We start from the raw sequence: 22,026 nt of genomic DNA, 5'->3' as shown, positions 1-22,026 counted from the left end.
TTGCATCCTGACAGGAACAAAGGAAATGACCCATTTTCCTTCTCCTCTCTTTCTGTCTCCCCGGAATGCTGCTCTTAGCAGAGGACAGTGGGATGGCACGTTCCAGCTGCAGCTGAACTCAGTGGCACTTTGCTCCTTTGCATTGCCAACATCTAATTGTTCAGGATAGGAGTTTGTTGGAATTCAAAATGAAACTTTGTTGCATTATTCACTGTTCAAAACCAGATTTGGACATTCCTGTGCTGTAGCACAGTGTCCCTTTTTTACTGCTAGGCCTGCTAAATAAAGCCCAGCATTATTTACAGATAAAGTTTCACTGCTTTTTTGTAAGTTGTTGCAAATGTATGTTATCTATTCCTTTCTCCTTGAACTGTTTTGTATGTGCTGTTTTGCTTATCTTATACTGATTGAAGGAGTACTTTGAAAGTCTAAAGAAAATGGAGCAGATACGGTTCTTGCTCTGGTTTGCCTCAGTTGTGGGGGTTTTTATGCATTTTGTTTGGACAATTGATATGAAATTAGATGCTACAATTTTCAGGTGTGTGAACTCCCCAGAGTGTTGTCAGAGACTCAGCTTCACCTTGTTTTGGTGTTTGAGTCAGCTGTGTGCAGACAGAGCTGTGAGTTTCTGTGCTCACTGATGCACAGCAGGGACTGGTGCAGTGCCAAGCTCTCACTGGTGAGCAGTGCTGGGAGTGCTGTGCTTGTTTGGTGCTGAAAGAGGATTTAACATGTGGCACTTTGTTCATTCTGAGGTTTTGATTTGTACTGTATGGTAGAGCTTTGGGAAGGCAGCACATGGTCACCAGGGAAGTTTGGTGGAATGATTTTCGAGGAATCCTCATGAGGGCAGTATTAGGAATTGCAAAATGTCAAGGCTGAGCAATTGAGCTCCCAAATGAACCCTGGCACCTTAACTGCTGTGGAACAGCAGGTGTTTCTGTGGGGTTTTTTGTTGTTGTTGAGGTAACTTTTGGCTAGCACGTTTCTATTCTAACAAAAGACATTGGGAAATCACTAACTGGAAGTGTGAGCTGCAGTCATGATCAGAGCAGCTGGGCTGCTGCTTTGCCTACAGCAATTTTCAGTCAGAGTAAGACACAAGGTGATGTGGTTTGCCTTGTAGGAAACAGGTTTTGTAAGCTGTACTTGTGGAACAGATGATTTTATGAAAAAATGTTCTTTATGAGATAACAGACCCACTTTGAGGCTGTGTGTGTCATAATCAGTTGATGGCAATTTTGACTCTTCTGCTTTTTAATCAAGTAACTTGAGTAATGCTGCAATAGATGTGACTCCACTGTCAGCTTAAAGTAGAGGTAGGGAATTTGCCATACATATTGAAACCTGAATCATCCCCCTGTCTCTCCTTTATCTATGGGCAGTGGGCCTGGGTGATTCTCCTCTGTCATTACTGTGAGAAATGGGTCAGGTATCTCTACATTGGCACTCAGTAACTATGAGCTTTTCTAAACTCTTGAACTATGTTACTAATTTTATTGACAAGGTGACAACAGAGGTTTCCAAACTTAGAAACAAGATGTCAACAGAGTTACTTCTGTCAGTGGGATTGTGAGTGTTTTTAAGGATCTGTGACAATGGTTGGCTGGAGGCTGGAATGAGCCTTTGCATACTGGTCAAAGGAAAAGAAGTTCTGGTTTTCAAAACCATTCTTAAGGGATGCTTTCCAGAATGTTTTGAGGAATACACAATTAGAGGCTGACAGATGATTAGAATGAGGACCTCCCTATTTTCCAGCAATGGGTACATTGGGCTTTCATTAGTAAAAGCAAATGAGCTGGGTATGGGGGAAACGTGAGGAGGAAAAAAAAACAACTTTCCTTGCTTATAGGGTAGCTGGTACCTGCACAGCTGCCAGGATTTTAAATGCCTGCTGCAGGGCAAATGAAATACCATGGGAACTGAAGATCTGTTTTCTTTAGAACTCCAAGCAGCAATTATGCTAACTTTGACTTTTCCTTCAGTCCAGAGCTTGGACTCTGCCAGAATTTGACTGTCAAACTGCCAGTGTCAGAAACTGGACTGTATCCTGCTAAAATGACTCCTGCTACCCAACAGGAAGGTCTGAACACACAGGTGCCTGCCTAGGTCACTTCCCTACTTTTCCAGGCCAAGAGCTGCATTGTCAACAAACCAAGCTGTGAAGTGCTTCTGCCGTGTCTGCGTTTCCTGTCCCTGCTCTGGGGCTGCTCTAAATGAAAGGGCTTTGCTCTTGCCCTGGTAACTAATCTATAGCACAGCTAACATCCTTGAGTAAAGAGATAAGGCCTTGCCAAAGTCCAGCTGTTCTGGGTGTCTGAAACTGAAGAACAAATCTCTTTTGATAGTCCTTCACCCTGGCAGGAATTTTTTGCGTCCAGCATGGGTTGGCCAAGTGTAGTGTCCTGTTCAGCAACAGCACTTTGAAGTCACTGAAAATAATGTTATGTTCTGACCCTTACCTGGGAATCATGTAGGTGTCCTGTTCTCATGAGAATTTTTGGGTGTGGTAATCATTCTCAAATGTAATGTCTGGACAACATTTGCATTGCATTCACCTATCTGTGAACCATCCTTCTACAAGGACAGGATGGGTGAAAATTTGTTATGATACTAAATTTTAATATTTTGCATTTTAAAGGAATTTTTCTGTTTTGAAATTTTTAAGTATTTAAATTAAGTATTCCTGTGATTTATTTCAGAGGGAAGACATTTTGATTATGGCTTGTTTGTTCTGGTAATCCTTGAGTATGTGACATTTCATTCTACTAGAATAGAATGTGATCAGTTCAAAATTAAAAATAATGTAATCTTCAAGTCAGCTAACATGCACTATGGCTTTTTTTCTTCCAGTGAAGAAAATTGAAGTGAAGAAACATGTCTCAGTCCGGTGAAAAAGTAAAGGTAAAGAGATGGCTGCATAGCTAATATTTTGTCTACAATCTGTTTAACTTCTGAAAGCATTTGTAGTTTTACTGAAATGCTAAAATTGTGAATAAATTATACCTTATTGCTTCAGATGTGTTTCTTAAAAGCAACTGCTTAGTTGAAACAGAGATTGCATGTGATCCTAGTGATGGACTTTCTGGTGTTCACCAGACATTCAGTCTCTGCTTACAAACCTAAAATGGTACCTTCACCTAAGGAAATTTCATGTGACAAACCTTCATTCGTAGTGTTTTGCCCACCTGGATGGGCATTAAAAGGACTGTTAGCAAATAAGTAATTATCTTTTAAGTGATTTCCCTTGTATCCCCCCACACCACTGGAAGTGTATGGCATTGTAAAAAACCTGTTCACCTGTTCTTAACATAAACTCATCTGTGAAGAATTCATCTGGTTGCAGATAGCCCACAGGTCCCTAAATCAGGTGGCTGCAGTTCTTATTTAGGCTCCTATGAGGTTTTCAGTTGATGGGTAACAGATGTTGGGGCAGACTGCCCTGTTTATAGCCCAAATCTCTCTGATAAGTTTTTCAGACATGTTTCTTTTTCCTGCTTTTGTGTTAGAAGTTAAAGATTGTGAAGATAGGTGAACAACTTAACCAGCAAAAGATACATCTCTTGTGTGATTGTATCTCAGTAATCCCCCCAGCAGTATAATGTTCTTGTTTTTTACCTGTAAGCATATGCATTATTTTTATAGAGGATAGTAGCAGCAGACACCAAATTTGAACAGTATTTTTTATTCTGAGCTGTATTTATTTCTTGAGATTAATAATAGTGTGTTCTTGCAAGTTTGCAGATTTTTATTTTTATTTTATCCAAGGGGAGACTTTTGTTTGTGTAGCTCAAGGTACTTATCTGATTTCTATTTATATCAGCCTGCTTGGTAAATGAGCCTTTTTAAGGTCTGCTTTGCTATTGCAGCAAAAATGGTTTCATTCTCTATTCTTCCTTGTGCTTTATATACCCCTGCACTTCATTGTGTAGAATCAAGTAAACCCTTTTTCAGCTTTTTAGGGGGAAAGGGACCTCATTTATATTCAACCTTTTTTTTCTTGTCAGTTTTCCGACTCGGCAGGCTATGTGGGATTTGCTAATCTGCCCAACCAGGTTCACAGGAAATCTGTGAAGAAGGGCTTTGAATTCACACTCATGGTGGTTGGTAAGTGAGCTCTTTAAGTATTTTTGACTGTTATACAACAACATTTCTTTCACATAGATGCGTGCATCTTCCTACTTAGCAATTGACTGTTAGCAGTAGAAAACGCTTTGAACCTCTATACACTTTCTAGTTACATCTGTTACTGTTTTGTCATGTTCAGTAGGAGGGAGTATTTATAGTGGTTAAAGATGATGACTTGGAGCCAACAGGACATTTTGGCATTCCTGATGCATTGTCAGATGACAGGGGTGGTTGTTTAATCTTTCTCTTGTTTCCCCACTGAAGGCATGAATGCACCCAGTGAGTGTCCTGCTGTTGAAATGGTGATACTGCTGTTGTGCTTTCTGCTGTTCTGTACTGACTCACTCTGGTGTCAGAGATAAACCTGTAATTTGCCTTTCTGTCAATGAGCACCTCTGAGTCTCTTTGATGGAGAGTCCTTTAGGCTCAAAGCTCTTCTTAGTGATGTTGAATTATGTTTACATTAAATCAGTTCAATGGTTTGTGTGTGCAAAAGGAGTCCACAGTTACCCTCTTGTAGCAGTCTGAAAAATGAAAATGTGCTCTGTAGTACCATTTGGGATTACTTGGTGACAGTATTCAGCAGTGTTTGTGAGATAAACAGGTAATTCGTGATAATTGTAGAGTTCTTGTGTCGTGTAGTTTGTGATGAGAAATACAAGTAATTTTTTCATCTCTAATATCAGGTTAGGAGCATCTAAAATAATGTGGCCAGTTGGCCTAAATGCTGGCTCCTTTGATTCCTTGAGTTAGGAAACAAGCAATTTTTTGCAACTCAGATTTAGTAGTTAAATTTACACGTTTAACTTTGTTACTTAGATGTAGGACAAAATTTTTATCATTTGAAGTTACAGAATTATGAAACTACTCAGGTGAATTTTAAATAATTTGCTTTATGATTTTCAGTTTCATGGAACTTGTATGGGCTTAAGTGTAAGGGTGCAAACTTGACTATTTGGGATTGCTTCACTCATTTGTCTTCCCAGCAGTGTTCCAAGTTCAATTTGTAGCTTAGGAAAACCTTCAAGCTCTCAGAAATTTTCAGCAGGAGAGTTACAGCTCCTGATTCTGTAAGTTGAAATGAAAAAGCTGTAATTTCCCTCAAGTAACTGAGCTATCTCTAGATCTATAGTCCAAGTGCTGTATGACCTTTCAGCTTTTATTGTGACATCTGTTACAGTAAACTTACAATTTTCATGTTACATTTATGAAAACACTGGAGGCTTGTTTTTCCGGTGTTTTCAAAGTGCTTAGCTGAACCTTTGATGTTTTTATATCAAAAGCTAGGGTGGATCCTGATGAACAAATTATTTTTCCTCCATAATGTGGGCTTGGAGAAAGACAAGGTGCCTTAAAAATCTTGGAGTAAAAAGTATATGTGCTTAATAACCTGAATTATTTTGTTTGTAGGTGAGTCTGGCTTAGGAAAATCCACTCTAATTAATAGTCTGTTCCTGACTGATCTTTATCCAGAACGTTATATTCCTGGAGCTGCAGGTAAATGTGGTTTTGCAGTTCCTCCAGCACACTCCACCCTATAAAATTTCTTATTCTTTCAGTTAGTATTGCTTCATTCTTTACCCATTACACCACTTTGTCATGCTGTATTTAAATTTTCTAAATTATGTTTTGTTGAACTGTCATTTTCTTATTTAGATTTCCTTTCAAAGACAGCTTTTGTTTCTTTATCAGCTGCTATTAAAAAAATCACCTCCCAAACCTTTTAGGTATCAATATACCTAAATGTGGTTTGGCTCTAATCTCCATTTCTTCTCACTGCTTTTTGTCTGTAGTGCCTTAAATCCTGGTTAGAGGTGTAAATAACCTTTTGACAAAGAATCTATTGTGCTTTTGAGTATTATTATTTTATTTTTGCACATTGTCATAAGTAAACCCATGTTTTAGTTCATGGTTTCTTGTTTACTTACAAAAACGTGGTGTTAAATTCTGCTTACTACTTTGTGTATTTTGATAAAATATTTTATGTCATGCAGGTTACACACCTTGAGCTTGCAGTTCCTCCTCTGGGGGTCTCTGCAGGAATTGATAGGCAAATAACAATCCAAATGTTCCTTTATTTTAGAGAAAATAGAGAGGACAGTTCAAATCGAAGCTTCCACAGTAGAGATAGAGGAGCGAGGGGTGAAGCTGCGTTTAACTGTAGTTGACACACCAGGATATGGAGATGCCATTAACAGCCAGGACTGGTATGTGTGGAAATCCTGCTTTGTTAATAAAGTGTGTGTCTTACACAAACACTACTCTAGTGTGTCTGGTACTTTCTACAACTTCCAGTTTCAATTTTCTAAACACTTCTGATGTTTTTACAAGTTTTGTAGGGTGTGTCTATGATTCTGCCTCAAAATTAACAGCCTCTCCTTCAAAAATTTTCTCTGAGCACTGCAGTCAGCTTTTTGTCTCTATGGCCTTTCCAATAGAACAAAATTCTGGTGGGGGGAAACTTTTTGTCTTTTACTTTCTGTGTCTCTGGTCCATCCAGTTTCCATGTTTTTAGGACAGTTCTTTTCATTCCCTGTCCTCTATATGTACTACCAGCAACTTGGGTAGAAGTGGTGGTTTTTTATGATGAAGTTACCACTTGGCTCTCTCTGGCCTAAATATCAATGACAATCTTTAAAGGATCACTGTGCAGAGAAATGGAACATAAAGCTAATACAGGTTGATTTGAGTCCTTCACTTAAAGACCAGGAAATAGATAATTAGCAGATAAAATAAACATATATAGTGCTAATAGAATGTTTTGCAATCTTTCAGTGACAGAATGATGTATCTGCAGTGTGCTTTTATCAGATGGATTTTCTCTTCTTTCTATGGTGTAGATGTAGGAACACAGCAAAAGTGAAGGCAGTGAAGTTCTGTAATACACTAAATGAAAGTCTGAAAGTGAAGCTCTAGTGAGATTTTTATTTTCCTCCCACTTTTCCTACTTTAGTAAGTTGAAAAAAACTGAACTTTTGGTATAACACAAATGCATCTTTCTGGGCTGCATCATGGTCTTGCTTATTTTGTGCACTGTTGACTAGAGCTTCCTTCCGCTGGAGCTGAGAGCTCTGCAGCCTGTGCATTGTGTTAGAGAGAGCTCTTCCTGTTGATTGTGTTCTAATGCCCTTTGTTTATTCTGCTCAGATGTTTCTTAGAGACCTACGTGTTCAGATTTTCCCCTTTCTTTTTGGAGGTTTTCTGAATAGAATCATTCTGTGGTGATTCAGAGCTGAGTAGAACAAGTTATGCGTGATTTTATGTGACAAATATGAAACATCAAATACACTACAGGAACAAATAGTACTTACATCTTACCATTAACTGCATCTTTTTATTTTGTATCTCTTTAGTCCAGTTATGTCACATGAAAAGCCTTTCAGCCATGGCATATGTCATTTTGACAAAGTCTCTTAACCTTTACAGGATGTCTTGGGGACTTGGATGGGCAGACCCTTTGTTTTGAGCTGTAGTGAAGACTAACCCAGAGCAACCACCTTCCTTCCTTGCTAGTTCAGAGGAAGGAGCAAGTTCATGTTCTTGAACTTATGTTTGTGTTCAGGAGCATTTACTCCAATCATGGTTCACCAGTAGATAGTGCTGATCATGATCCAAGATTTATAAAGCCCTTTTTTTTGGGAAGGCTGTAATTTATGCACACTACTTGTTTTTCAAGGTGACAAATTTTACTAAGGCTGTTTTTGAACACAGGTAAATCAAAGTGGCACGTTGTCTCTAGGAGGTAGCAATTGCTGGGAGAGTTTCAAATATCTTTCTCCTGAGTAGGTTCCCTAATGGCTTTTAGTCTCTGTGCATTGATGAAAGGGCTAAATTTTAGAGTTTGACTTTCAGGGATAGGAGCTGAGGTAAATTTTTATGTATTTTATGTCAAAGAAAACGTACTGATTAGGATTCTGTGCTAGTAGGAGTGTGTCTAGGAGGTCTATTGGATTGGATTGGAAAAACACCAGTGTTGGATTGGGAAGTGATTTGTTATAGATTATTACAATACCCTTTCTGAAGTAGTGTAATTCTTGTTTTCTGGATGCTATTGTACTTAAAACAGTATGAAAGGTAAGGTGGAGGTGAACCACAGTTAACCATGGTGATTTTTTAAAGATTCTGTGTGAAGCTTTAGTGCTGGCCGGAGTTCTGTATTCTAGAATCAGACCCACAGCTAGGATTGGCATCAGTTTAGGGGTGTGTTTGGAGAACAGCAAAATTCTTTGTGGTGGGAGGTTTGACACATTCAGCATCATTCCATGCATAAGTACATTGGGATCATGAGAGAAGTGTGTCCTTAAAATAACATCTTCCATCAGAACAGAGGGGATCTAATCAAGGGAGGAAAAAAATTGCTTGAGGCTTAGATTTACTTTGATATCTGGCCTCAAAAAAGTGGTTGACAAAAACAGACTATGAGTGAACTTGTTAGATATTGCTGATCACACTCTATTTCATCTTGCTTGCAGTGTCACAGGTCATTCTTTGATAGCTGCTCTCAGCTCCTTGGCTGCTGCTAAACTTTTTTTTTCTTTCTTGTTTTGCTTTTTTTTTCATAAACTGACTAAGGCTATATTTTATGGGTTTTGGCAGCTTGATAATATTGTTCATTTTCCCCCAGTGGGCTTAAATGCAGCGTTTGTGTTGTTTGCTGTTAGAATACAGGATGTGCTCTCTCCTATGCAATGACAGCAGTGTGGTGTAAGCCAGGTGTTTCCCGGAAGTCAGGAGGTACAGGACACTGACACTGTATTTACAGGGAAAATCAGAGCTGCTAGACCTAGAAAACTGCACGTCAACTAATGGCATTGCCAGAGAAATGTGTGACAGTTCTTTCCCATTGTTCGTGTTTGGTTTCTGCCCTAATATTTGTACGTCTTCAGTCTCGTTACCTTTTACCAGCTAAGAGAGGTATTCAAGATTAACAGGAACAAAAACCATATTGATGTATTTCAGCACATTTAGATATTAAGATGCTGTTTCCTAATGAGTAGCACTAAGGTCAAAACCCAGTGAATTCAGTCTTTTGCTTTGTTGTCTTGTGTGATATGACTTAGAATAGCCAAATCTTGCAATGATGTAAATGTGTGTGTATATATTCTACCATGGATTTATTCCTTCTCAATCCAAAAGCTTACTTAGCTTTAGAGAATCAAATTCCCTCCAGGATTTCTTCCATCATTCTTGTTACTTTCTTTTATTATCTCCTTTGCAGCCATGCAGCCCTGGGTAAAACATTGCTGCCTATTGCAGTGTTTGCCAGCGTTCTGTGTTCATTTTCCAAATTATTAATTTTCTTTTATCTGTTCTGTTTCCTCCTTAAATGTATCTCATCAAGTTTGTGTTTTCTCAGCAACAGAAATATGGGTGTTCCTATTTCTCAAGCTTTCTGCTTAGTTTTTTCTCAAGTAGTTTAAGACATGTTCATGATACACAATCATCTGCCTCAGCTTATCTACATCAGCTGTTCCCTTCCCTTCCCCTGCAGTACGTAATATAAAGTGTCCTTTTATATAAATGGTGTTTGCAGGTGTCTGCATGCTCTGGAATAGCTTAAAATGATCTTCTCAGTTGTGTTGCTTTCTTTTCTCTCTAGTCACTGCTCTCTGGGTCTGATTAATCTGTGATCAGATTTTGTGCTCATTTACTTCTTTGTAGGGAATATTTTAAATTGCCTTGAACTTAGTAGTTTTTTCCTTTGCCAACAGAAAAGAATTCTGTAAGGTAACAAAAATAGCTTAATAAATCATGTGATGCTTGAGTGCATGACTTGCAAATGTAGTTGTACTTAATTCTAACAGAATACCAGAATTTTCAGAGGTAACTATAGAAACCTGGCTTTAGGGTCAGGGTTGTAAATCAAGAGGATATCCGGGATATGTCATTCATCAACCAGTTTAAAAACAAATCTTCAGCCCCTACCACCAGAAAAAAATGCAGAAAGATCCTCAGTCTTCTGTTCCTGTGTTGTCTCAGCACCAAGTACTTTTTTCTGAGCTTGCACTTGAACTTTTTATCCAGTGAACAGAGTAACAGTTGAAATTGGCTCTAGGTGTAAGTTGACACTTAGTGGTTGTTATGAAAACACCCTTTTGCATTATCAAAATATTTTTCCTCAGTACTGGATAAAATGCTAGGAAATTGAATTTTCTGTAATAGTAGTGTTTTGATTCTTTCCTTATTATTTAAAGCTGATGTAAGATGCCTGTCTTTCTCCCCCCTCCCATACCACAGCTTCAAAACAATTATCCACTACATTGACAACCAGTTTGAGCGATACCTCCATGATGAGAGTGGTCTGAACAGGCGCCACATCATCGACAACAGAGTCCACTGCTGCTTCTACTTCATCTCTCCTTTTGGGCATGGGTAAGAAAAAGCTTGAGCTTTTGTACTTTAGGGTGTTGTACCTTCATAACAGTTCATAAGTCTGTTCATTACTTGAACTGGTAACTTAGTAGTAATGTTAATTGAATTCCCAACCTGGCAGTTAGTGCAATTAAAACAGTCCATGGAAATTAGTGCTCTCCTTTACTTTGTCTCCTTTTGCATTTAATATTGTTTCAAGGCAGTCTACTTCATTGTTTATCACCCAGAAGCATAAATGCTTTTAACATCCACTTCATTATATAGAGACAATTTTAATTACAACTTTGCACAACCAAGTTGATAAGCGAGGGCATTAAGTTTAATGGCTTAATTTATTATGAAAATACTGCTTATGTGGACACTTGAAATAAATAATTTTTAATACATTTGGTCTGTTATAAAACAACACAAGACTCTATGGTTATTTTAAATATTTTTTTCCCTGCTTGTTGCAGACTGAAGCCATTAGATGTGGAGTTCATGAAGGCTCTTCATGGAAAGGTCAACATTGTCCCTGTGATTGCCAAGGCTGACACCCTGACACTGAAGGAGAGGGAGAGGCTGAAGAGAAGAGTAGGTCTAACACTTGATCATGAGAACAGAGCAACCCATACAATATTAAAGCCAAATATAAAGTAATTTCTAATTGAAGAGGGGTAAATGATATTGGCCAAGGACCTAATCTTGGGGAAGTGTGAGGTGGGAAATCTTCACTGAAGTCTGATGTGCTTTGCCAGTTACACTTGCTAAGAATGTGGCTGTTCTTGGCTTCATGTATCTTAGCAAAGCAGTGCTAAGATACATGGGTATCTTAGATATCTAAGATACAAGGGTTCAAACAATCCTGAAAGGAGAAGTGGAGATGTTTCAGACTGGCTCTCTGAGAGCAGTGGCCAGAGTGCCCCTTAGTGCTTGAGAAAGTCAAAAGTGGGGACAGTGTGACTGTATGAACCTTGTCTGCAATGCAGGCAAAGATCCACTGAAGAGAGAAGGAGGTACTTGTACAGAAATGAGCAGCTTTATGGTGAACCAGGTGAAAGGAGGAAGGAAATTTAAAAAAGTCTGTTCGTTGAGACAAGAAGAACCTTTGAATCTTGCTGGGAGAAATTCTGTCCCAGCTCTTGAACATTAATTTTGTTCCTCCACAAATACTATAAGGTAACGACAGGTGCACTGCATTCAAATTGAAGGAGCTCATAGGGAAATCATAAAGCAAAAATGTGGCTGATTGTGCAGGTTTTATTGCTTTTCCTTTTCTGTTACTGTAATGACTTTGTGAAAGATTTTTATCTCACACTGTTTGTGTAGCTGCCACTTTTTCTAAAACCCCCATAATTCACCCATTCAGCAGTGTACTTCAGGCTCAGTGTTCACAGTTCCTTACTTTTTGGTTCAGCATTTGGGAGCAGAATGATGTTGAAAGATTTGAAGGAGGCATTTAAGTGGAACATTAATTATTTAAAAATACAGTTCACTGGGAATTTAACCAACTTTTAACTAACTGATCTTTAAAACAGTCTGGACTTAGACATATGGACACCACATTTATGCACTGCTAAGTACAACAAGAAGAAGGGCATCTGTAGTCTAAGGGAGTGGTTAGGGAGCAGGTAAACAAGTTTTATTATTTTTGTACTGCTGGTAAAGGTCACTCTGCAAACTGAGTTTATATTAAGTCAAATGTATAATGTGCTTCCAAAGCTTTGAAAATCAAAGCTACTGTATATTGTTCTAACTCAAAGCATCTTGGCCAACAGAGTCTCTAATCAAGAGTAGGAATCAAAGTCCTGCTTTGCTGACGCAGCTTGAAGTCTTACTTTTTTTAGATGTTTCTGCCATTTGGCCATCAATCTGAAGTAAAATGTTTTTGTTTTGCCGCTATGGATTAAGCAGCAAGATTAGCTTGTGGTGCTTGCAAAGGAAACCCAGCTTGGAGTAATTCCTGTTTGGGCTTTCTGGAATTCAAAGTTATTTTTTCAAACTCTTGAGTGGGAAGAAATGCAAGACAGTTTCACAAGCTGTGCCATGCAAGGGTGCTAAGGAAACATGCTCAAAAGAATGACTTCATGAGAGGGGAACTAATATTTTGACTTTTTTTTTAATTTCCCATGGGAAGGCTAATCTTTAGGAACACAGAATCCTCTGAGGCCAATAAAATTCAGATTTGAAGAAGCAAAATGCTGTTTCATTGTTAGGAGCATAAAATACAGTTTGTTTTTATTGCAATTCTTTTTCCTTTCAGGAAAGCACTAGGTTTAACAGCTGTAATATATTATTCTAGCACCCCTTGCTGTTGGCTTTCCCGTTATTGTTCCACTTGCATTTTATCTCAAAGATCTCAGCCAGGTTAAATGTGCTTTCTTGTTTTATGCAACTACTTAAAGGCATCGAACTGCAGTGCTGCCCCACCCATCCCAGCTGTGCATCTTTTATTGTCATTTGGTGACAGTTCTCTTTTATTTTGCAAAATAGTAACAAAATCCATTGATTTAAATGTCATTGTGTGAATGTCTTATTTAATTACAACACTTACTCCCAAATCTCTTTTCTCTCTATAAAATGTTGCTCTCTGTGTAGATGGGGGCTCGTGGTACTCAGTGCACGCGTGTGTGAGTGTGGGGAATGTTTATATACCTGGCAGGAAAACAATGTCAGGGAACAGCTGTGGCTCATACATGGTCTTTCCTCTGCCAATGGTCTGGAGAATTGTTTTCTTTTAAACACCTGTTAAATGACCAAGTTCTGGTTGGACAATTTTCATTTATACTGTAGCTGTCAGTTGCCATCATGACAGAAGATGGAGGAACCCAGCCATACTCAGAGAAGGTTCATTAAGACCTCTCTATTTAAAGTCTGCTTGTTTTCATGCTACCAAGTTAATTTACAGTTGTATACACAGTAATGGCATCACAAGTCCTTACATAGGCTCTTCTGAATATTTTTACCATTACTTTAAAACTCTCCCTGAATTTGCCCACACTTTGTCTGTGCTGAGAGTTCATTGAGCAGGGCAGCTGCTTGGTCCAGGTGCTCTTGGTGGGGTTACAGTTGCTGCTCTAGGAAGTTTGCACAGTTCCCCTATTCTGCTGAAACATCCAGGATCCCTTTGGAGAGAGTCATTGTGGAATCTTTGTGTTCTCCTTATACCACCACGCTTCCTTTACTGAAAGTAAATCTTGTCAGTGCATTTGCTGCAGTGACAAGAGCTGACTTAAGTATATTCAGTAGTGGGGCAGCAGAAACAGTCTCTTTGGTTTTGAAAAAGGAATTGACTTGTGCCACCTTTTGAAACTGCAAAAGGCCTGGGGCTATGCTGGCTGCTCACCCCTGCAGTGATTTCATTAGGAAAAGAATGTGCCCAGGAATACAGATACTGTATTTTTTTATGTTACCCTCAGACATTAATGAAAACTGTTTAAGAACAGGATCTTTTTCTTAGTGGATTTTTAATGACTTTCTTCAGTTTAAGCGGATAATAAGCTTTTATCTTTTTTGATTCTAGAGGCACTAGGCACTGTCTTCTACAGATTTTGAATGTATGAAATGCACAAAAATATATTTTGACACAGGGTGAATGGTTTTGATTCTGTCACTAATTAATTCCTTCTTGTTATTTCTACTCTTTTTTCATATTAACCTCACTTTGCTTCTGTATTTGCCTTGTAAATCTTACGTCATTTTTAAATTATTTACTTGCTGTGTTTTCCAAAAATACATTTATCTTTTGTGCCTTTTAAAAATTCTTCAAGCCCGTGCTATTTTGCAATTTGGACCCTGAGTCAGGTGAATATTTGTGACAGGCTAGTTAATCAATTTCATATATTTTTAACTGAATACCTCTTCAATGAATTAAGAGTATTATTCTTTCTTTTTTGCAAACTTTCAGGTTCTGGATGAGATTTCTGAACATGGCATTAGGATTTATCAGCTCCCTGATGCAGATTCTGATGAAGATGAAGAGTTTAAAGAACAAACTAGAGTTTTAAAGGCAAGTTTCACTCCTAGTTTATAATTTTGCTGCTGTAGTTCTTCAATCTACAACATGCCTAAAGGTACTTTATTCCTTTCACAATGTGTTAAAAATTTCAGTTTCCTTTGTGTGTTGACTCTGAATTATAATCCCTTTTATTCCAGTCTCTGCTTCATCAGAATTCCAAGTGTAGTGTGTCATGACTTTCTCTTCTTTCCTCTTTTAAGTGTAAACCAGTGTTCACCATGAACTGGTATTTGCAGTCTGTTTTCTGACTCAAACGTTTTAACATGTGAGCCAGGAGAGAGATTGTGGGTGTTATAGTTGCTGTACTAATTAACAACTTGCCTTGTGTTAAAGCAGATAATCAAGGTTTTACTGAAGTAATTTCCTCTTTGTGCTTGCAAAGGTGTTTGAAGAATGTGTCTGAAATTCTCTTTCTAGCTACTTCACTCTGCATCTGAAGTATGTTTCTGTTGGCTGTTCTCCATGCATGATGTTATGTCAGATGACACATTATGCCCAAACTGTACTTGAACAACAGTTGAGTGTTCCTAAAGTGAGGCGTCATTTCCTTCTGGGCCTCTGTTAAAACAAATTGACCCTAACACAGCTACAGGTGCTCATAAGGAGAGGTTCCATTGTCTAAAATGGGATTTGTTCATTTTTTAAAGCGAGAGGGTTTTAGTAGAGAGTGTTTGTCAACATTTCTTTTCCCCCTCTCTTGCCTGTTGCTTGAATTGTTGTGCTTTCTTTAAAAGAAAGACAAAGCAAAATACAAAAACTAACCAGCCAAAAATCAAAACAGTAACTTGTTTTTTCTGTCTCAACTAGGCCAGCATTCCCTTCGCTGTTATTGGATCCAATCAACTTATTGAGGTGAAGGGGAAAAAAATCAGAGGCCGCCTGTATCCCTGGGGAGTTGTTGAGGTTGAAAATCCAGAGCACAATGATTTCCTCAAGCTGCGCACAATGCTGGTGTGAGTAATGCTAAAGTGATCCCATCTCCTGTGGTGACGTAACTGCCACGATGGCTACAAACCTATGGCAACGTTCATTCCTTCATTTAAAACTAGCCCTGATGCCAGCATAGAGTTACATTTTAGTCCCCTGCAGCTTATTTTTCTGCTGTACCCTCTGATCTCTCAATTCAGAAAATATTTTCTATATTTTATGTTGCCAGATATATGTGATGATTTTATGCCTTATGTAAACTTATCTGATGGCTGTACGCACCAACTGAAGTTTTGTTATATGCAGTTGGTGGGGCAGAGAGGCTTTTAAAATGTCCTTCAAAGTGAGGAGTATTCCAAAAGCAGAGTGCAATTTTCTTGGCAGTAGGGGAAATCCTTTGTTAAATATGATACCCCACCCCGTTATGATACGGATATTCTGCCTGCGTAAATGGTTTTAAGTGATTTTTTTTAAAAACGATGTTTTGCTATTGTTGGAAATGAATTCTGTTGTGTCATTCCAAATTGGGTCTGCACTGGGCAGGGATTGCCCTCTGCTGGGCACTGGGAGCAAGCAGGTTTTCCTTTTTTTTTTCTTGGCAATTGGAAATTGTTAAGCAATGGCAGCTGCTGTAGGAGCCAAGCAGCTCCACCTAGTTCCCAGTTACAAATGATATTTGACAGCACTTAAGAGTAATAAAATACTTTTGGAATTAAAGTATCTTTCTGAATTACTGTCTTTGCAAGTTCTTAATACTGCAAAAACTGGTATAAACAACTCAGCTGAAATAATAATGACCAAAAGGAGGACAGCATCTTTTGGGTCTTTGAATGATATTGGTGGGGCACTCAGGAATGAATTAAAGATCAATGAACTTGGAAGCAGAGTTCTGGCTGGCTTGGTCTGTAACGATTTACTTTTCTGGTAAATACATTAGTTAGATAAAACAGAAGATAAAAGGGTGTTTTTCTTTGCTTTGCTGAGTGTTCAACAGCCCTTTGCATGTTGTAGGACTCACATGCAGGACCTGCAGGAGGTGACCCAAGACTTGCACTACGAGAATTTCCGTTCCGAGAGGCTAAAACGCACTGGCAAGTAAGTGTGGGCTGCCCTGGACTCTGCTGCTCCTCACTGCCCACTGACAGGGGACCTGCTCTTCCTCCTAACTAATCCCAGCTGTAAACAATTGCTTCTGATGAGATTCCAATCTGTGGAATTCTGAAATTTGTATGAAATGCTTTTCTTGAAGAGGAATGATATATAGCGAAGTGCTGTGCTTATAAGCAGCTTAAATCCCCTTTTCTCTATGCTTTTAATTGGAATGTGCAGGAAGAAGGTGCCTGCAAGCAAGATAGGTTTTATGTAATGATGTCTGCTTGAAGAAAATGAATGCTAGTGGGCAAATTTAAATAGGCCCCAGTTTATCTTCTTAGGGAGGTATTGCATTCTTGCTCCTTCATGTGTAGCTAAAGAGACAAATCTAGACCAAACAATCTTTTCTGATACTTTGTGTGTTTTGTGGAGTTTATTAAATATTTTTTAGTTCTTGGCAAGGTTATCCTTGGCAACTTAATGCAAAAAATGCACAACTACCTTTGCTTCATCTTTTTGGATAGTAACTTACTTTTGTCCACATTCCACTTGTTTTACAAGTATTCAGCAAAGCATTTTGATGTTAAAGATGAAATAGCCTACACAGCTTTTTAGTGGTTGATTTTTGTACCATGGATGGATAGTGAAGGAAATCTCTTCATTAAAGTAAATTGCAAAAAAAATTTAAAAATCCATATAGCAGTAAAGAAATCAAATTTTAAGAAATGGAGAGTGAATAGTAGGAGTCTGTGAGGTAAAGATGGCCTTTTACAAAAGGGCAGCATGATTTTTTAAATGTCCTAATTTGGCCTGTATGGAAGAATGTAGACTTTGATGATATGATATTAATTGAAATATGAGTCTTGAATCTGTTCTTGGAGATTTTTACTTCTGTTTTATGCTGTCAATGCATTTTTTTCTTCAATAGGCCTGTTGAAGAGGAAGTGGTGGACAAGGATAGAATCCTCCAGCAGAAAGAGGCTGAGGTAAGAGGAGCTTTCTAAAACTTGTTTTTTAATAAACCATGCTAGGTTCCAATTTCTGCATCAGCTGCTGCCTGTGGCAGGTAGGATTGGAGTTGTGCAAAATGACAGGCAGAACCTGCCCATGCAAGTGGGACTTAGTGTTTTGTTTATAGTGACTTGCATTGTGGATGGGAGGTACTGTGTGCACTCCTGGTTGTAGGCAGAATGTTTATCATTTCCTGTTTGGGTGCTAATTTTCCATAAGGATATTTGTTATTTTAAGTCTTGAAATCAATTTGTTTGTCAGCTACACATGCTGGGTGCTGTGGTGGGATAGACTGACAGTCTCATGTAATTTCAGATGTACAGGTGCTTACTGCAAGCACATTACCAATAAATTTATTCTTATGTCTTGTGGCTATGGAGTAGAAATAGGCTCTTGAGTCTTAAAAATCCCATAATATAATTAATACATGTGTTTTTTCATCTTAACCTTGACTTACATCATAGTATTTTTGTTGTGCCTGTCAGTTTATGAAATCGGTGTTTTCAAACTCTGATTTCTCACTCTGTTTCCAAGTTATTGCTAGGCCTTTTAACTTAGTGTTTTTATGTTGAAGTTGTAGAGACTCAGAAATTTTTGAGCCTGGTATTTAAATTCTAGCAGTATGCTGCCAGTGCATACTACTTGCAGTGTGAAAGCTGAAGACTTACTGCCAATTGTAAGATAGTGTTTTTTTTTTTTCTCTTTATCCTTCTTTTATCCCATTCAGCTTGGATCCACATCCATAAATGCAGGAAAGATCATTGCACTTGTGCAGTGATTTGGAATAAAAAGTAAAAAACTACAAACAGTTTTGTGTGTTTCTGAGGTGGAAAATTGATTCCCATACATGGAAATTTTTGAAATTTACTTTGGTCTGTGCATTTCCTTTTTCCCTTATAGCATCCATATTTAAAAATAGCTGACCCTGGTTAGCTATTGGCTAACTCTGGCATGTTGCTATATATAGGAAAAAAATTTCCTATAAGGAAATACAGAAGCCGCTGATTATCACCATAATTAGTAGCTAATAATATGAATTACTGGAAATTGAGTGAGCTGCATATTTATCTCTATATAACTGCATTTCAGCAGCATAAGCACACTTGTGACTGTACACATACAAGAGTGGAACTTCTGCAAGTGTTCTGTACACAAATTAACTGCCTCCATTTACTGGGGCATGTGCAAAGCAACAGGAACTCATCAGCTGACAGCCAGCAGCACTGAATGCTTCAAAAAGTCAAGAGCATTTTTTGAAAAGATTGTTTGTTTTTCTATTTTTCCTTAATGATTCCAAGCAGACAAGTAGACCTAAAGAATTTAAGGCATAACTGTTTCTCCTGTTGTTTGAACTGTGTAAATTGTATGTGCCTAGTAGTTAAGTAGAATTTTGGGTATCCCTGTAGAACTATTTGTTTTAAGATCTATGTCTGAAGAAAGTCTGCTATAAATATTTTCCCTGGAAACTGTTGATATGACAGGCACTATATATATATTATATACTTTTTTTTTCTATTTATGCATTGGCACAGAGTGGTCAAAATAGACCAGTATATAAATATGTAACGTGTCTTTTATATAACATGGTTTAAAGGGATGAAATTTTGAATTTCTCAGGGGACAGTCTTTGTAAGTTTCCTCTGGGGCTAATCATCTCTGAATAATTGCTGCTGAAGTTGCAGGGGATTAGGTTAGAACTTGAAAAAACAAATACATTTTTAACTTCTGCATTCTATTGTTCCAAAGAGATCAAGAGGCTTTGCTGAATCTTCTGTAGATAAGCTGGTATGAAGTCCCTTCATCTCCAAATCATCCCTAAGGTTCAGACTGGGAAAAATCTGTGGAGGAAAGAGGCACAGAGGAAATGGGCTTGCATTCCATGGCCTTCACAGAGAAAACAAATATCCATTTCCCCTCCTGTTCTGCATTCCCATCAGTAACGGTGCTTGATGTTCTATTTACAGTTTGGTGAGGTTTATATAACCTTGGAAGGAATGAATGCTTGAACTACTGCCAGGATCATCTTTATCAAGGCATCACTTTTGCTAAATGGTCTTTTATTATGCCAAAGGATGTGGTCCCCAGTTCAGCCAATTTGTGATTGCTAATCTGTCATTTTGGATTTATTGCTTAGTCTGGTTGTGCTTTTGCTCATTTGCAAATGATGACCTGGTTTTTTTAGAGCTGGAAAATGAAAATAGACATAAAGATATTCTTGTTCCTTACTGTAAAAATGATGCAGAACAGAGTATTTTGATGTTGTAGCATAAGTGGGCACAAACTTAGTTTGTAGTTTTGTGCCGTATTTTTCCTACTCTGAAGATGTCTTGTTAATAAAAACCTTTGAAGGTTTTGACAGGTAGTACTTCCAGAAAAATGTTAGGGCTGTGATCACATATGAAAACAGCAAGGAATAAACTCCTCTGGGTTTCTCTAGTGAGCTACCCTGAGACTTTGGGCAAATCTTTCCACACTTCTCCTTTCAGTGAAGTTGGTCAGCAGTGGGCTGGATATGGTAGAATGAACACAATGTTCAACTTGTTTTCTCTCTGTTTTTCTGCTTTCTGAAGGTGTGTAACCCTTTGGCAGATGGGATAAAGAGCCCTGGGTCAGTGTGGGAGTCAGGAGGGGGAGCAGCACTGGGGCTGCCAGGCTGGGGGGCAGCAGTGACCCTGTGAGGATGGGACAGATGTGTGCGGGTACCTGCCCGCCCCTGCTGGGCTTTGTCTGGAGAGGTAAGGGGCAAACTTCCATGGGAAGAGACAGCATGACTGCTGATGAAGACCTGCAGGCCTGAGGGAAATAAAAACAGGTCTAAAGTTTAATTTATTTTGTGGGATGTTACTGCTCAGTGCAAGGGGGCAGAATGCTTCAGCCTTACCCTGTGAAGTGTGCAGTCTTAGTCTCTTAGTCCCGGAGAACTTCCTAAGAAGAAAACTCCAATTTGCAATGGGAATCTCTGAGGAATTATAATGCAAAAGCTTTTTTTTTTTTTTTCTTTGAGCAATTGCCTTTTTTTTTGTTGTTTTTAGCTGTTTTTTGAAGGAGCAGTGCACGCTCCTTCAAAAGCTCAGTGACTGTGGCCTAAGTGACTTCTGCTCTCTGCTCTTTGTGAATGTGTCCTATGGAAGACATTTATCTTAATGGTAGCCCCATTTCCAAATTATCAGGAATATTTTTTCCTGTCTTCAGTTAACAAAATTACTTGTGTTCTTTGATATTGGAAGTGTTTTTAATCAAAAGAACTCTTACAGGAACATTCAGTAGAAAATCCACTGCCTGCAGTTTTCAATCTTCCCTGTTCTTGCAGCATCTTCACTTCTGCCTTTCTTATGTAAAGGCATGGGCAGAAATAATCAGACTTGGTAGAGGGGAAACGTATCAGCGGGAGGAGAAATATTAAGAAATTAAATACTGTTAATTTCTTAATATTTCTCCTCCTCCTGTGATACCTGCATGTTATCTGAGAAGTTGTTCATGTTGTTTAAATAGGAGTAGTGTCTGTCAGTATTGAGATGCAGTCCTGTAGATACAGCAGAGCTGTGTCTGTGGTTTCTGTTTAGGCTGTGGATTCTATTAACCAGATGTATGGTTCACTTTTAACTCTGTAACCTTAGCTCTCATTTTAAATGTTTGTTTCCTTTCTGGTTTGCTGCAGTAGTTACATGATTGTTTGAACTAAATTGTAGACCTGACATAAGTAAACTAAGGGGCATTTATACCAAGGTTATGTTTATTCTTTTGCCTTTTGTTATCTGAGAATTTACAGGAATTATTTGTTTTAACAGATTTCCAAACATTGTTTCCTAGCTTCCTTCCACTCATGATGTGCATTGGCCCTATGCTGTCATGTTGTAGCATCTGTTCTTTAGGGGATGAACACAAATATATCAGTGCTGCTCTTGCAAGTGAGAGGACTCTGCTGAGCAAGATCAAAGTCATTTTCTGCCCTTGATGCTTGCAGTCCCCAACAGCAAAGGGAATGAAGATGTTGACATGACATCAATTTCAGTCTTTGGTGTGATTCTTCTACATTCTCCTTTATTAAGAGCAGAGGTTTTTCTGTCTATTCAGTAGGTCCAGAAAGGTGAACATGAGCTGGTTTTGTTTGTAGTGTAACATGGAGGAGCAGCTCTTGTGTCCTGTCCTCTACTCAAAGAGGAATTGCTGAAGAGACTGACATGGTTACTCCTTGAGCACAATAGAGCTTGATTCCCTTTTCTTAATTTGACAACAATGTACCTTGCTTTTTTCACAGGCCTTGTGCCTGAAAGGTTTTCTACTGGATCATTCTAAAATAGCTTCAGAAACTTGCCATTCCTTGCCTAATGGAAAAGACTGAGACTTCACCAGTAGGTCTCAAAAGCACCACATGAGGATGGAAAAGGAAAATCTTTTACACTCTGACTGTAAGAGCAGAGTAGGTTTCCTGGGGCTTTTGTGCTACCTTATATTTGTGTCATATGCAGCATCTGATTTATTCTGTGCTATGGGCATAT

At 38.5% G+C, this 22,026-nt stretch overlaps 1 protein-coding gene across 3 annotated transcripts in view; it reads left to right on the top strand.

The window, feature by feature from the left end:
- The window catches only part of LOC139598689 (septin-2), a 34,411-nt gene that overhangs the window by 2,870 nt on the left and 9,515 nt on the right, over positions 1-22,026 (top strand). For all 3 annotated transcript variants that reach the window (XM_071445407.1, XM_071445404.1, XM_071445406.1), the window contains 10 exons: positions 2,854-2,904; positions 4,008-4,107; positions 5,539-5,625; positions 6,212-6,335; positions 10,366-10,500; positions 10,956-11,073; positions 14,387-14,488; positions 15,305-15,450; positions 16,436-16,519; positions 17,445-17,502. In XM_071445407.1, coding sequence (XP_071301508.1) covers positions 2,878-2,904; positions 4,008-4,107; positions 5,539-5,625; positions 6,212-6,335; positions 10,366-10,500; positions 10,956-11,073; positions 14,387-14,488; positions 15,305-15,450; positions 16,436-16,519; positions 17,445-17,502 — 981 coding nt within the window. In that variant the 5' untranslated portion in view covers positions 2,854-2,877. The remainder of the gene's footprint in view (positions 1-2,853; positions 2,905-4,007; positions 4,108-5,538; positions 5,626-6,211; positions 6,336-10,365; positions 10,501-10,955; positions 11,074-14,386; positions 14,489-15,304; positions 15,451-16,435; positions 16,520-17,444; positions 17,503-22,026) is intronic.

This window comes from Agelaius tricolor, unplaced genomic scaffold (genome assembly GCF_023055355.1).
Source record: "Agelaius tricolor isolate 1412-34295 unplaced genomic scaffold, bAgeTri1.0.p SCAF_20, whole genome shotgun sequence".
NCBI classification, from domain to species: domain Eukaryota; kingdom Metazoa; phylum Chordata; class Aves; order Passeriformes; family Icteridae; genus Agelaius; species Agelaius tricolor.
The sequence above is the reverse complement of the archived record's forward strand: the minus strand, read 5'-3'. Positions and strand labels throughout refer to the sequence as shown.